The following is a 15458-nucleotide window of genomic DNA, read 5'->3' as shown; positions in this document are numbered from 1 at the left end:
GTAACACTCATAAACACCTAATAAATGATGGCTACTGCTTTTAAATATTGAGGTGGTCTCCATCGATTACAAATATAAGCTTTGGAGTTAGAACTTTGTTTAAATCTTGATTCTACCACTTACTAGAAATGTGACCTTAGGAGTAACTAATTTTTCTCGTCTGTAGAGACAAAATACAGGACCTAGATCCTTCAGGTTATTGTGAGGACTAAATGAGACAATTCAGATACAGTGCTTATTAAAATACCTAGCACAGGCAGGGCGTGGTGGCTCACACCTGTAATCATAGCACTTTGGGAGGCCGAGGCGGGCGGATTGCTCAAGGTCAGGAGTTCGAAACCAGCCTGAGCGAGACCCCGTCTCTACCAAAAATAGAAATAAATTAATTGACCAACTAAAAATATATATACAAAAAAAAAAATTAGCTGGGCATGGTGGCACATGCCTGTAGTCCCAGCTACTCAGGAGGCTGAGGCAGTAGGATCGCTGAGCCCCGGAGTTTGAGGTTGCTGTGAGCCAGGCTGACGCCACGGCACTCACTCTAGCCTGGGGAACAAAGTGAGACTCTGTCTAAAAAAAAAAAAAAATACCTAGCACATAGTAATCACTCAATATATGTTATCTGCTATTAGTAGAAGGAACAGTACAAAGTAGATACCACCTGACTCCTCCTACAAGAGTTTATATTTTCAGTGGAGAGAAAAGGCACACATATGATCAGGTTAAAGAGCAGGATGTCACTGAGTGGCAAAGTGAGTAATGTAAGTAGCATGTGTCTCAGGATTTAAGACAGGAGAGAACAATAAAGGTTGGAGTAATCAAGTATATTTTAGCTTTCAAGTATATTTTAGCTTTCTGATAATTCACTTTGTTGAAAATTCAAGCACCAGCTCCCCTCCATGTGAATGTCCTTTGTTTTTTTCCTTTGCAGTTATTTCATGGGGACACCGTAATTTCTGGCACTATTAATGATTATTATATTTCAGCAGACAGATTCATCTATAAATGCCCAGAAGAGTTCTGTTCTGCTGGAGACCTGGTCACTCTCTCTGGAGTTATACCTTGTCAACAGTGGCTTAATTTAGTCAGCATTTTGAAAGTTCCATAATGAGCTGAAATAACTGAACCAAGGAATTTGTTCACATGCAAGATGTTAGGCTCCTTTAAAGGAGCCTATAAAACACTTAGCTTCTACCTAACCTCTAACACACAAATGTATAAAGGGACCAGACAGGTAGCAAACAAGTGAGTGATACAGTCCTTGTGGTCTTGAGGCGCCACCTCATGGACATATACTCTTAAGGTATCATGATTTTAAATTTGGGCAAAAAAAAAAAATCAAATTTGATAAACAAAGAAACAAAACCCCACTTTGTGGTCCAAACAAAAATGTATGAAGCCCTAGTTTATGACCTCTACTCTAAAGTGGAACAATGGGGCTGATGCCCTGAGGTTATACCTCATTCTGGTCAATGTCCCATAGGACCTCTAATCAGCATGTTTTGCATTAGATTCCGAATAGCATAAATGTACATAATCCAACAAATACTAACTACTCAAATTTGAATACTTTAGTTGGCACCAAATCCAAGAAAAACAAATGGCCTTATCAGAGCCTCCAAGCATCTACATAATCTGATCTGTGCCTACTGCGTTTAAGACATCCTTTTCTACTATATTTTGGCCACATTGGCCTTCTTTCTGTTTTTTCACACATGCCAAGCTCATTCTTGACTCAGAGTCTTTATATTTGTTGTCTCCTCTACCCCAGATCTTCACGTGGCTAGCTTCTGCTCATCAATCTGATCTCATGTCAAATATCATTCAGGCCCTCCCAATCACTCTACTACATCACTTCATTTTATTTTCTTCATAGCACTCATGCTCTGAAATTAGCTTGTTCATTTACGTACTTATGTTCTATTATATAAGCTTCATGAAGGAAAAAAAATTGTCCATCAGGTGTCATGTTCACTGCCTTATCCCCAACACATAAAACATTGGTTTGCACATGGAGGATGCTTACTAAAAATGTGTTGAGCAAATGAATCAATGAATGGCTTGAACCTTGCAGTACTACCATAAACCCTCAAATCTTCCAACATGCCCTATTTCAGATAAGAAGTTTCATTATCATCATCATCATCATCATCATCATAAGGTGATAAATGTAACAGCTACATTTCATTGATATTTTAATGGAAGAAGTTCAAGTAAAAGAAAAACATCCAAATAAAAACAACAATCTAAAAATCCTTACAGAGAAAACATGTGTCTCAGTTTGGCTGTTATTCACTTCTACTTCATAAGATAAGCATCTGCTAATAAAATTCTGTGGATTCTCCCATTGCACGTATAAGCCACCATTTTGGAAGAAGAGATTTTTAATATGTGGAGGATCAGGTTTCACTGAAAGATAGAAATGGAACACAACAAATTAGCTTCAAAAGTTATTTGATTACACACACACACACACATACTTTCTCTCTCTTCTCTCCTCTCTCTCTCTCTCTCTCTGCCCTCCCTATCTGTGGGTTCCATATCCATGGATTCAACCAATTGTGAGTCAAAAATATTCATAAAAATAAATGGATGGTTGGAACATGTACAGACTTTTTTCTTTGTCATTATTTCCTAAACAATACAGTATAACAACTATTTATCTAGTATTTATATTGCGTTAAGTATTATAAGTAATCTGGAGATGATTTAAAGTATATGGGAAAATGTGCATAGGATATATGCAAATACTATGCCATTTTACATCAGGTACTTGAGTATCTGCAGATTTTGGTGTCCTTAGGGTTCCTGGAACCAAGCCCCCATGGATACTGAAGGATGCCTCTCTCTATATATGTAGGGATAACGAAGGTTCACTAAGTTAAATCAAAATAGGGCTGATACTTTTAATGGCCTTATATGATCAGATATATAGTGTTAGAATTTCTGACTAGGCATAATTAGTAGAAGAAGTTTATTTAAAACTGCCTAGTAAAATAGATTTAAGGAACACCTTTAAGGTATTTGGCAGATGACATAAATTCTGACCTGCATCTGGTTAGAAAATGACCAGGGTATAATCAGGATATTTAGCTACAATATAGAGAATAAAGAAATGCCTGGGTCCAGATATGCTTCTACCTGATGAGTAGCAAGACACCAGGTGCAAGGGGCTTCCCTAGCTGATACTCACATGTGACAATCAAAGACCACAATTCATGTTGCAATACAAATGCACCTTGAGGACATTATGTGAAGTCAGATAAACTAGTTACAAAAAGACAAATACTGTATAATTCCACTCACTTGAGTTATCTAAAGTAGTCATTCTTAGATTCATAGAACCAAAAAGTAGAAAGGTAGTTGCCAAGGGAAGGAGAATTAATGTTTAATGCACATAGAGTTTCAGTTTTGTAGAATGAAAAAGTTCTAGAGATCTGTTGTACAACAAAGTGAATACTTAATCCCAAGAGGGATTATATATTCCATTTTACAGTTAAGGAAATACCTGAAGACAGTTTACATGCCTTGTCTAAAGTGGAGAAGTTAGAACCTCAATCAAATATTTTGTGTTCAAGTTGAAGGCTCTTCCTAAATAGGCCAACATGTAGCTGGTATATTCAGATATGGCTACACTGGTTCTTAAGATTGATCAGTGTCCATACCATACAGAGTGTTAAATATTTGAATATCACCTCTGATCATATTACTTTCAATCAAAGCTTTTTCTAAGTAAGAATTAGATTATTCAGAAACTACATATGATCATATGAGCATTATCCTCTCAAGTGTCATATGTGAAAAGAGAATAGATCTTAGAGTCAGACAGCCTATCTTCCTGCTATGGTTTGAATGTTTGTCCCTTCCAAAACTCATGTAGAAACTTAATCCCCAATGTGTCAGTACTGAGAGGTGAGGCCTCTAAGAGGCGACTGGAGTTTTGCCTTCATGAAAGGACTAATCCATTCATAGATCATGGGTTAATGGATTGATGGTTTATCATGGGAGTGAGATTGGTGGATTTATAAGAGGAAGAGAGACCTAGGCTAGCATCCTTAGTCCCCTTACCATGCATTGGGACTCTGCAGAAAGTTCCCACCAACAAGAAGGGCCTCACCAGATCTGGCCCCTTGACCTTGGACTTCCCAGCCTTTAGAACTGTGAGAAATAAATTTCTTCCCTTTTCTTTCTCTCTGTTTTTAAAGATAAGGTCTTGCTCTGCCACTCAGTCTAGAACCTCAAACTCCTGGGCTCACAGGATCCTCCCACCTCAGTTTACCGAGTAGCTAGGACTACAGGCATGTGCCATTGTGCCTGTCCTCCTTTTCTTTACCCAGTATCTGGGATTCTGTTATAAGCAACAGAAAACGGACTAATGCAATTCCAATCTTGGTTCTACAACTAAGTTCTCTAAGTCTCAGAATACTCCTAAGTACACAGGATAAGGATAAAGCACTTGGCACATGTGCTCAATAAATATTAGCATTTCCAAGCTTGCTTCTTTACAAAGGATCTATCAAAGAAAGGAATACATAAATATATTCCCTTGTTTTTAGAAGATCTTAAGGCCTAAATCATCATTATTATTTGTATTGATTGTCCAAAAGAAAACTTTTTACCCACACTATCATAGTAGACTTCTAAAACTTACCACGAGAAGTTAAAGGCACTATATTGAAGGATGGTCTAATTTTTCCTGCATTATCCTTGACCATTATTTGGACACTATGTTGTTCAAAAGTGGAATCCTTCACTTTAGTCAGATCAAAGGAACAACCAATGTGCTGACCTTCTCTGTAGATGTTTTTACATTGAAGAATATTTCCCAGGCTGCTGTGCCTACAAGATAAAATGAGACAACCTTCTGTATTATTTTTAACAAGGTATTCAAGAAACAAGGGCAGAATGTTTTTTAATGACTGAAGGATATGTCCATGAAAAGGAATATTTGCAATAAGACAAGATAGCTTTTTTTAAAACCCTGTTTTACAATGTGGCTCATTTCATATACTAGGAAGAATAGACTGTTCCTTTTTGATGAATATTGGTACTGTCAGTAGCTATGGAAACTATTAGAGTCCTAACTATTTCCTCTTCTGTGAAAGAGAAAGTGTTCTGAGCACCGGACTGGAAGTTTTATGCTTCTTAAAAATGCCTATCTGCTGAATTCATTCCATGGTTCCCCCCTGGTCCCTCTGCCTGCTGCTTCCTTGTTTGCTAGGCTTGTTCCTCTCCCTCTCTTCCCAGGGGTGTCGCACTCACATTCTTCTCTGACTCCTTTATCCACTCACCTCCAGTTTATCACTCCCAACCCTCAGCTATAATTTCTATGCTGGGGATTCCTAGTCCTGACCTCTCACCTCAGAGCTAGTCCCAGATTTCCAATTGTTCCATTTGAGTGCTCTATTCTTGCCTCAAATTCAGTGTCCAAAACATATCATGCACCCTGTTCCCCACTAAACTGCTTTTCCTTCCAACCTTTCTGTTTCTGTCAGTCACAGCTCATTTTCTCCAGGTGCCTAGATTAGACACTTTGAAATCACCTTTCCTCCCTGTATTCTATCATCAAAATCTGTTCTTTCTTCCTTTGTAAAGCTTCTTGGATTCTCACCTTCTATGAGACTCCCATTGCCCACACCCTCATCCATACCCTAATCACTTCAGGCTTCATTTCTTCTCAGACTGACTTCCCTGACCTTCATTATTTATGCACTCCAGTCACTGCCAGAGCAATGTTCCAAAACGCAATGACTTTCTAAGTGTCCTACTTCACTGTGCGGCTTTAAATACCTTCCATAAGTATTAATAGTACTGCTGGTATCTTATTTCCCATTTCACCTCTGCACATACCATTCCCCAGTAATCATCAGTACCCAGCACAATGCAGGCAGACAGAAGGCGTTCACTACACTTTTTTGTCAAGGCTATCAGATAACCCTGTTTTTCAGTAACTGGCAGAAGACACAGTGTCAAGCCTTACATCATTGGCCACAACAGGAGCTGTGCAAAGGTTATGCAGAAAAGGAAGACATATTTAAAATAATGAACTACGAGTAAAAAGTCCTAAACCCTTGAACTGTTATCTCAGAAGCCTCTGCTATAATTTAAAATGCATATTTTTGAAACTCTCTCCTAGAGAATCTGGCTTAGAAGGTTTTGTCAGGGCCTAGGAACCTGCATTCTGACAGCAATTGTTCAGGGCATTCTACTGCCAATCAGCAGAACAAAAACCTCAGAGCTAATGTATTTACTCTTTCAAAGGTTATGCAAAGAAATGCTTCAATATGGAAAATGCTCTCTTCCTTCAAGAGATAGTCTACAAGCTTTTCCTCCTAATTGCAGGCCCCTGTGGTTTATGAGAGAAAACTGTTTTAAAAATTAAGTTATTGTCATGAGTAGTTTTTGGATCACAGTCCTGGAATGTTTTCCGCCCACCGCCAGAAACAGAAACCAAAGAAAGTTATGACATTTTTCTTACATAACTGAAGAAAACCATGTATAAAATTAGTTTTTTGAATAATGAAAGGAACTCCTCTAATGGGTCATCTTGCCATGCTTTCTTTCATTTTTGTAACCTGAGTATCTCACATATGTTCATAGATCCTAGATATAAAATTTTAAAACAGCTCTGTTGTAGTATAGAAATAATAATAGTGGGGAAAATACCAGTTCTAGATAGACAACTTTTTTGGACTTCTTGTGAAAAATCAGATAATAAATGAAGATAACAGGTGATTCTTGTTAAAATTTACACACTGAAGTCCTCTCTTTAGAATCACTACAGACATGAGGAAATGGACAAATTAAAGATTAGTCCCTCAACTCTGAAGATGATTAACGTGGTAAGAAATTCCCTAAAATTGATTGGCATGGCTAGTCCGCAGCTACTCAGGCCAGGCTCCTTTTAATGCCAGACTATGCCTACAGGGACATGAGTCATTGACCTGTGGCTTTAAAGAATGATTTTGAATCCAAATAATGATTCGTCTTCTGGTTGGGGATTAGGGGAAATAGTCTTTGGCAGTTTGTTTGATATGATTTACACTGGTGTAAATCTATGTAAACCATTTCTGGGTGCTCGCTAATAAGTACTGTGCCTTGACTTCCTTTTGAGGTTTTGATTGGAAAGGATCTATTTAGGGGAGAGCAGAGGAGGAGGTATGAGTAAGGTGCTAATTCTGTGAGGTGGGGAAAGAGGCCAGCACTATATACTGACTACGTCTATAAGGTAGTGGGCATGAATAATAAAAAAACCCAATAATTAAAGCAATCATGTATTGAGTGCTTACTCTATACATGCTAGCAGTTAGTGACAGCTTCATTTTTTATACAATAACAGCCCTCAAAACGACCTTAAGAAATAGGTACTATTTTTATTACCATCTTCATTTTATAGATTATAAAACTGAGGCTCAGAGAGAAGGGACGTGCCCCAAATCATACTGCAGTAAGGAAGAGAGCCAGGATTTGAACCCAAGAAGTACAGCTCCAGAAATAATAAGCTTTGATTGAGGTGGTGAGGGCAGAAGACATAGAATCTATACCATCCAACAGAACTTTCTGGGATTATGGAAATGTTCCATATCTGTGCTGTCCAATACAAGAGCCATTAGTTACCTGTGAAACTGGCTAGTAAGACTGAGCAACTTAAGTTTGAATTTGACCTCATTCTAATTAATTTCATTTTTTTTTTTTTGAGATAGAGTCTCACTTTGTTGCCCAGGCTTCAGTGAGTGCCGTGGTGTCAGCCTAGCTCACAGCAACCTCAAACTCCTGGGCTCAAGCGGTCCTCCTGCCTCAGCCTCCCGAGTAGCTGGGACTATGGGCATGTACCATCATGCCCGGCTAATTTTTTCTATATATATTAGTTGGCCAATTAATTTCTTTCTATTTTTAATAGAGATGGGGCCTCGCTCTTGCTCAGGCTGGTTTTGAACTCCTGACCTCGAGCGATCCACCCGCCCTGGCCTCCCAGAGTGCTAGGATTACAGGCATGAGCCACTGCGCCCAGCCTAATTAATTTCAACTAAAATGTAAATAGCCTCATGTAGCTAGTGGCTCCCACATTGGACAGCACAGGTCTACGCTACAGAAAGAGCACCTGCTGATGATGAGCAGCTCTGGGAATGCGTATGACAAGAAGTAGGATCTGGCCAGGCACAGTGGTTCATGCCTGTAATCCCAGCACTCTGGGAGGCCGAGGTGGGAGGATCACTTGAGTTCAGGAGTTCGAGACCAGCTTAAGCAAGAGTGAGACCTGGTCTCTACTATGTGTCTGTAGTCCCAGCTACTTGGGAGGCTGAGGCAGGAGGATCACTTGAGCCCAGGAGTTGGAGGTTGTTGTGAGCTAGGCTAATGCCATGGCACTCTAGCTCAGGGTGACAGAGCAAGACTCTGACTCAAAAAAAAAAAAAAAAGAAAAAAGAAGAAGTAGGATCCTTGATATCTGCTCTCCGCACCACCCCCTATGCCAATGAACCACCACTCTCTTGGGATTGCTTCTTGAGCCACCTCCAATGGTTGTACACATTGCGCCCTGCAAAAAGACATCAGCTAAGGGCTGAAATGCAGCCCAAGCACCATCTGCTGTCAGCTTTTGGCAAAACCCTGCATCAGACCAGAGGGAGAGAAACACTGCAGCTCAGAGGAAGAAGAATGCTATGCTTTCGAATTGGTTGGTCCAGTTTTTTCTTGTAATTCATTCACCCAGAGAGGACACTCTTTCTACAATTTGTACTGAGACTTGGTTTGTACTAGTATAACCCCAAACCACTTCCCTACTTTTGTCTTATAACAACCCCAAGGCCATCATCTCCCTCCAGTGCCATGCCCACATACTAATAGCTTACTTTCCCACACAGTCTACTATGGAATGAGATACGGTTTTAAGATTTCTTCCATTCTTTTCCTGTCCCTTATATAGACACAGACTGTTAAAAGGTTTTCCCTGTGGTTTCACCAATAATGACTCCAGGAAAAGCAAGAAAGGTTAATAGCATAATAAACACAGAGATGCTACCAACCCACAAGACATCTTACAGCTCTTCCTAGACTTCACTGCAACATCAGCAGAGCCAGGCTACTCCTTCTAAGGTTTATTTCTTTGGCCCGTTTACTAGCAATTCTTCAGGGGGAGGGGGAAGATCTTCTCAATCCTTCCCTCCTTTTATTCCTGAACTATAATGTTCTTCAGTTGCTTATAACTCCTAAGTCCTCACCCTAACCCTGAATGTTCTCTAGCTTTCAATCCTACCAAACATTCACAACTTATTTATGGAATATCCACCAAGTGACCAACACCAAGGGGAACAAGACACAGTCCCTGTTCTCAAGGGAGATTGCAGCCTGTGGCAGGCTACCATGAAGTAAACAGGAAATGACAACACAATGTGCTGCGTACTATGACACCGGAAAGCACAAGATGCCGTGGGACAAGAAGAAGGGACACATGTCTAGACACGAGAGGTCAAGAAAGGCATCCTAAAGAGGAAATGGTGTCTGAGCTAAGGACAAATAAGAGGTGAAAAGGAAAGGCCTGGGCTACAAGAGGATGCAAAATGTTTCCACTATTCTCTTTGAATATTCTGATTGACTTCCAGTATTCTGTTGGGGGATTTGAAGAGTCAGTTCGAAGAACTGAAAGAAATTCAGTATGGGTGGAAGGTAGGCTGCAAGAGGGGCAAGGGTGCATGGAGGGAGATGTGACTGAGGCTGGAAAAGTCGACAGGGGCCAGGTCATAAAGGGCGTGGTTTGTTCAGCTCAAGAGTTTGGACTTTAACATGAAGCCACCAGGGAGCCACTGAAGAGTTTTCAATAAAGGAGAAGCAACAGGTACCAAGAAGAGCAAGTGAAACTACAAAACCTCTGATGGGAATTATTTACATCAGGGGGAAAAAAACCCTCCAGACAGAACCACACAATCTCAGTGGCATCTGGCTGTACCTGCAGTGCTTCTCAACTATGTCAGGAGGACCCTTCTACCGGGAAGGAGAATGAATGTGAACCCCAGAGCAACTTTGGAGGTTTTCATTCAATTTTATGTGATTTTTTTTGGCATTCTATTCCATGATATAGCCATGAGTGTTTTAATGCACCAAAACTATTTTTCATCCAGTTATCAGGCAAAATAGGCACTCCAGGATGAAAGGCCATGTTTATCCCATAGCTTCAGAAGTCCTGGATACGACCCTCCACATCCCATTCTCTCAGAAGCAGTCTTAACGAATGCTAGTAAGGGGGACAAGGCCATGTGGAGGCAGACTTACAATGCTAGATCTCCCCTTCTCCACCCTGCTATCACACTGACTAAATATCCCCCTTCCTTGGAACACTCTTCCCCAGAGGCCAGCCTCTGAGACACTCCCTGATCTGGGCAGTCTTCCCCCTTCATCAAAGCCTCCCTTCTTCCCCCTACCTCCACCACCATCCCAAGCTCTACCCTAGCTTCTCAGAAGAGTCTTTCTATCCCTCTGCAACAGCCCTCAGCATATACCATCTTATTTCAGTATGAGTAACCACATTAGGCACTATCTTCCCCTCTATATTTTCAGCTTTAAGAGCAAAGAGACATGTTTCTTGTCTCTGCTGCCCATTCAGTGTTTTACCCCCAAAGGGTGCTAAACAAAGGTTTACTGAATTGAACTGGATTAACCTGGCCCTTTCTTCATTGTCCTGCTGCTAATAGGCTCTAAAGCAGGCATCCTTAAACTACGGCCAGAGGGCCACATGCGGCCCACCAAGGACATTTATCTGAACCATGGGGTGTTTTTGCCGCGCTGTCTGTCCTGCTTAACAGCTGACTCATCCCGGGCCCATGGTGCACATGTGTGGAATGTGCGCCGCATTCTCCAATAGCCCTCCAACGGTCTGAGGGACAGTGAACCGGCCCCCTGTTTAAAAAGTTTGAGGACCCCTGCTCTAAAGGAAAGGAAATAATTGAAGACTAATTTAGAAATTTAACCAAGTTTGTAGTAGGTATAGTCACAAATATCAAACACCAAAGTATCAAATATAAAAATATCAAAGTTATTTTGTGGGTAACTAAACTACTTTTGGGGCATGATATCATTGTCCTTTTTAAAGGTAGACAACAATGACTCATACATTGCTGATGGGATTATAAGATGGTCCAACCATTCCAGAAAATAGTTTGATAATTTTTTATAAAAATAAATATGCAATTATAATATGACCCAGGAATTGTACTCTTGGGCATTCATTCCAAAGAAATGAAGTTATGTTCATATAAGAAACCTGTATGAGAATATTTACAGCAGCTTTATTCATAATAGCAAAAAAACTGGAAACAACAAAGATGTCCTTCCGTGAATGAATGGTTAAATAAAACAGTACATCCATATCACAGACTGCTACTCAGCAATAAAAAGGAATGAACTTTTGATTTGCACAAGTTATATGGATTATAAAACTGCGAGACCAGCTTAAACTGATTAATCATTACTTAAGTTGTTACAGATGGCACAGAGCCAAAATTGCAAGTCATGTAGCCTGGGCATACACAATGGGAAAGGGCTTTAACACCCTAATTGTTAACACCATAAGCCTGGCAGACTGGCTGCATTGGCATCACCTGGGACTAGTTAGAAATGCCATAAAAGCTTGAATCACCCCAAGATCAGGGGGACAGATTTGAGCATTGCCTCTTGTATCCTTGCCAGTCGACTTGCAATAAAGCTTTCTCTTTCCTCAAAAGCCAGGGCCATAGTATTGGGTTCTATGCACGTCAGGAAGTGAGCCTGCTGCTCAGTAATAATCTCAAGGGCATTGTGCTGAGTAAAAATAAAACCAATCTTAAATGGTTATATATTGTAGGATTCCATTCCAGGTACATTCTTTTTTTTTTTTTTTTGAGACAGAGTCTCGCTTTGTTGCCCAGGCTAGAGTGAGTGCCATGGCGTCAGCCTAGCTCACAGCAACCTCAAACTCCTGGGCTCGAGTGATCCTTCTGCCTCAGCCTCCTGGGTAGCTGGGACTACAGGCATGCGCCACCATGCCCGGCTAATTTTTTTTTTATATATATATCAGTTGGCCAATTAATTTATTTCTATTTATAGTAGAGACGGGGTCTCGCTCTTGCTCAGGCTGGTTTTGAACTCCTGACCTTGAGCAATCCGCCCGCCTCGGCCTCCCAAGAGCTAGGATTACAGGCGTGAGCCACAGCGCCCGGCCCCAGGTACATTCTTGAAATGACAAAATTAGAGAGATGGAGAACACATTAGTGGTTGCCAGAGGTTAGACTTGGGGGAGAAGAGTGTGAGGGAGAGGGGGTGTGGAGGGAGGTGGGTGTGACTATAAAAGGGCAACTCGAGAGGTCCTTATGATAGAACTACACACACAAGTTCATGTAAAACTGGTAAAGCATGAATAAGGTTAGTGGATTGTACCAATGTCAATTTTCTGGGTTTGATATTGCACTATATATAGTTACACAAGATGTCACCACTGGGAGAAACTGGATGAAGGGTATACGGGTTCTCCTTGCACATTTTTTTCCCAATATAGATTCTGTGGGTCTATATTTTAAAATATATTTTTTTAAAAAAGTAGACACCAAAAGCAGATGCATTTTCCATTGAGGCAAACTGCCCATCTTCTTGGATTTGAAGAAAAGAATAGACTGGTTGTTGTTGTTGTTTTTTGTTTTTTTTTTTAACTAGCTTGGATCCAAAAGCTCCTAACACGATCACAATCAGTACTCCAGTAGCTATACTGAACATACTCACCAATAGTAGAGAGTATAGTTAGTATCAGGACTTGTATTCTTTCCAGGGAGCCAAGAACACTTCATATAGCTCAGGTTGTGCCAAACACATTGGAGCTCAGTCACAGCAGACTCAGGATCACCTAGAATATCCACGCCAAGAGTTTAGGATCCTTCTTCCCTTGTAATGCAAACCAGCCAATCGCTCTGTGGCATAGAGGATGGTATGGGTGTTGCACACTGCTTCGCCAGAAAGCTAATCCCTAATCTCTCATCCCATTTTACCCAGAAGCCACCCAGGACGGAGAAAACCCAAATGTAATTTGTTCACGACCTTATCTCTCAGCTCCTTACACAAAGAAAACATCTTTGGTATCTCTGAGGGATCTAATTCTCGTACCTCTAACGGGAAAGACAGGTTAAAGATCGAATAATATGTCAATCACAGGCAATGACTACAGAATTCCTAAATGAATGTAGAAATACAAACAACCCCTATATCTACCTGTATTTTTAAAAAACTTCATTTAGGTACAATTTACTTTCCTGTCTTTTGATCAATACTGACACATCTTGTTTTTTAAAAAAATAAACATTCCTCCTGAAGCAATTCTGGGGAAAGGTAAGCATAACTTAACCCTTAATAGTTGTCTATTGTGTCCAATGACTTTAGGTGTCCTCTAATCTTTCTGACCTGAAATTGCCATTTTTAAAAAAGCCATTTTAGGTAATGTATCATATCTTTAAATTAAATGCCTCTGTTTAAAATGTAAACCTGTTATCCCTCATGATTCTTGAAGACGTACTGTACGGAACCATCATCAACCATTTTAAACCATAGTATAATTTAGTTTATTTTTCAGATTGTTAAACTTCTAAAGAAATGAGAATAGAGGAGGTAAGTTGTTTTAAACCATGCTCCAAGCCTCCAGGCAGTCATGAATTTTATACTTTTACAAATAGTAATTCCTATGTTTGTGATCAGTGCAAAGCAGGTTGAGAGAATGTAGTGCTAAGGTTTGGAGGTGGGAGATGGGGCCCTGTCCTACCCAACCAAGGGAGAATATAATTGTTTTTCCAGAGGTTTACTCTCTTTTAATTTTTTTTTAAATTTTTATTTCAGAATATTACAAGGGTACAAATGTTTTGGTGCATGAATTGCTTTTGTACAATTTGAGTCAAAGCAGAGAGAATGGAACACTTACACACTATTAGTGGGACTGAAAACTAGTACAACCTGTATGGAAACTAGTATGGAGATACCTGAAAGAACTAAAAATAGAACTACCATTTGATCCAACAATCCCACAACTGGGTATCTACACAAAGGAAAAAAAAGGGACGATATAATATTAATACATAATATGTATACAGCATTTACTCTTTGCCAAGCACTATTTGGAGCACCTCACATATATTGATTATGTAATCTAACAACCATAGGTGGTAGATACCATCATAATCTCTATTTTACAGATAAGGAAATTGAGGTACAGAGGGGCTAAGTAATCTGCCCAAGGTCACACAATTAACAGCTGGCAGACCTGGGATTTTAAACTTAGCTTGTCTCTGGTAGCCCTGCTCTTTATCAGTATATGCTATTCCCTGTATGTAATATAAGAGCCAAAAGGACACTGAGTGAGCTGGAATTGGGGGACAATGATCAACCTCACTACCTGACAGCTTTTCCCAGGACCAGGCTTATATTGGAGCTAGGGCAGCATTCTCTCTTTTTAACATCTTTCCCCCAAAATATCCTGTATATCAAACTAATCTTCACATATAATGAGTAACATAGTATTTTGGCTTTTTTAAAGCACTGTACCTAGAATGTGAAGACCTACAGCAAGTCACTCAGTTTCCCTCTTCCTCTTAAAATGGATCAGGGTAATAACATATGCCTTACTTCACAAGATAAGCTTTCGAGGCTTAATTTAGGGGAGGAGTATGTGTGTGTGTACATGTGCGTGTGCGTGTGCATGTGTGTATCATTTTTCAAATTATTAACTGCTATATAATCAAGCATTATTATTCAAGTTGTCTGTGAGCTCCTTGAAGGCAGAGATATATCCTCATATTTTCATTGTGTTGCCAGTACCCAGTATAGTGCCTGGCACTTATTAGACTCAGCAAATGTTTGAGAACTGAATGACTTAATGAACACAAGCATATGGAGCATTTGGATTTATTCTCTAAACACCAAGAGATAGTGCTTTCAGTTACCTTCAGGGGGTGAGATGCACTTTTCCACCAAAATGCTGGGCTTCTCACTTTCATTGGTGCTACACTGGGACCCCACTTGCAGACAAATCCTCTCATTCAGGGGCACTTCTTTTGAACGACGAGTTTCTGGAGCAATTTTCTAAGGTTAGGGAATTAAAAGAGGCATTATTGCAGCAAACACACAAATATACACTTAAATAATAAAACATTAGCATGCCCAAGTGTGTAAAAAATGGTAAGTTCTCAAAGGGTATAGATAAATGATTGTCCACCGGGAGTGACTATGTTCCCCCTGCCACCCTCAGGGACATTTGGTAATACTTAGGGACATTTTTGGTTGTCATAACTTGGGAGAGGAGGCTCCCGGCATCTAGTGGGTGAAGGTCAGAGATGCTGCAGAGCATCCTATAGTGCAAATGCCAACCCCCTCCCCCTACAACAAATCCTTTACCAAATGTCAATAGTGCCACCATTGAGAAACCCTGGTATAGGTAAAAAGACAATTTGCCACAT

The 15458-nt window shown here is 40.1% G+C and overlaps 1 protein-coding gene across 1 annotated transcript in view; it reads right to left on the bottom strand.

Moving 5' to 3' along the window:
* The window catches only part of IL13RA1 (interleukin 13 receptor subunit alpha 1), a 59374-nt gene that overhangs the window by 25381 nt on the left and 18535 nt on the right, over positions 1 to 15458 (bottom strand). Inside the window, exons 3-6 of the mRNA XM_012739461.3 lie at positions 14946 to 15084; positions 12745 to 12865; positions 4652 to 4839; positions 2261 to 2409 (exon numbers count right to left, since the gene is read on the bottom strand). Of these exons, the coding sequence (XP_012594915.1) occupies positions 2261 to 2409; positions 4652 to 4839; positions 12745 to 12865; positions 14946 to 15084 (597 nt within the window). The remainder of the gene's footprint in view (positions 1 to 2260; positions 2410 to 4651; positions 4840 to 12744; positions 12866 to 14945; positions 15085 to 15458) is intronic.

This window comes from Microcebus murinus, chromosome X (genome assembly GCF_040939455.1).
Source record: "Microcebus murinus isolate Inina chromosome X, M.murinus_Inina_mat1.0, whole genome shotgun sequence".
Taxonomy (NCBI): domain Eukaryota; kingdom Metazoa; phylum Chordata; class Mammalia; order Primates; family Cheirogaleidae; genus Microcebus; species Microcebus murinus.
This window is presented reverse-complemented; position numbering and strand designations above follow the sequence as displayed.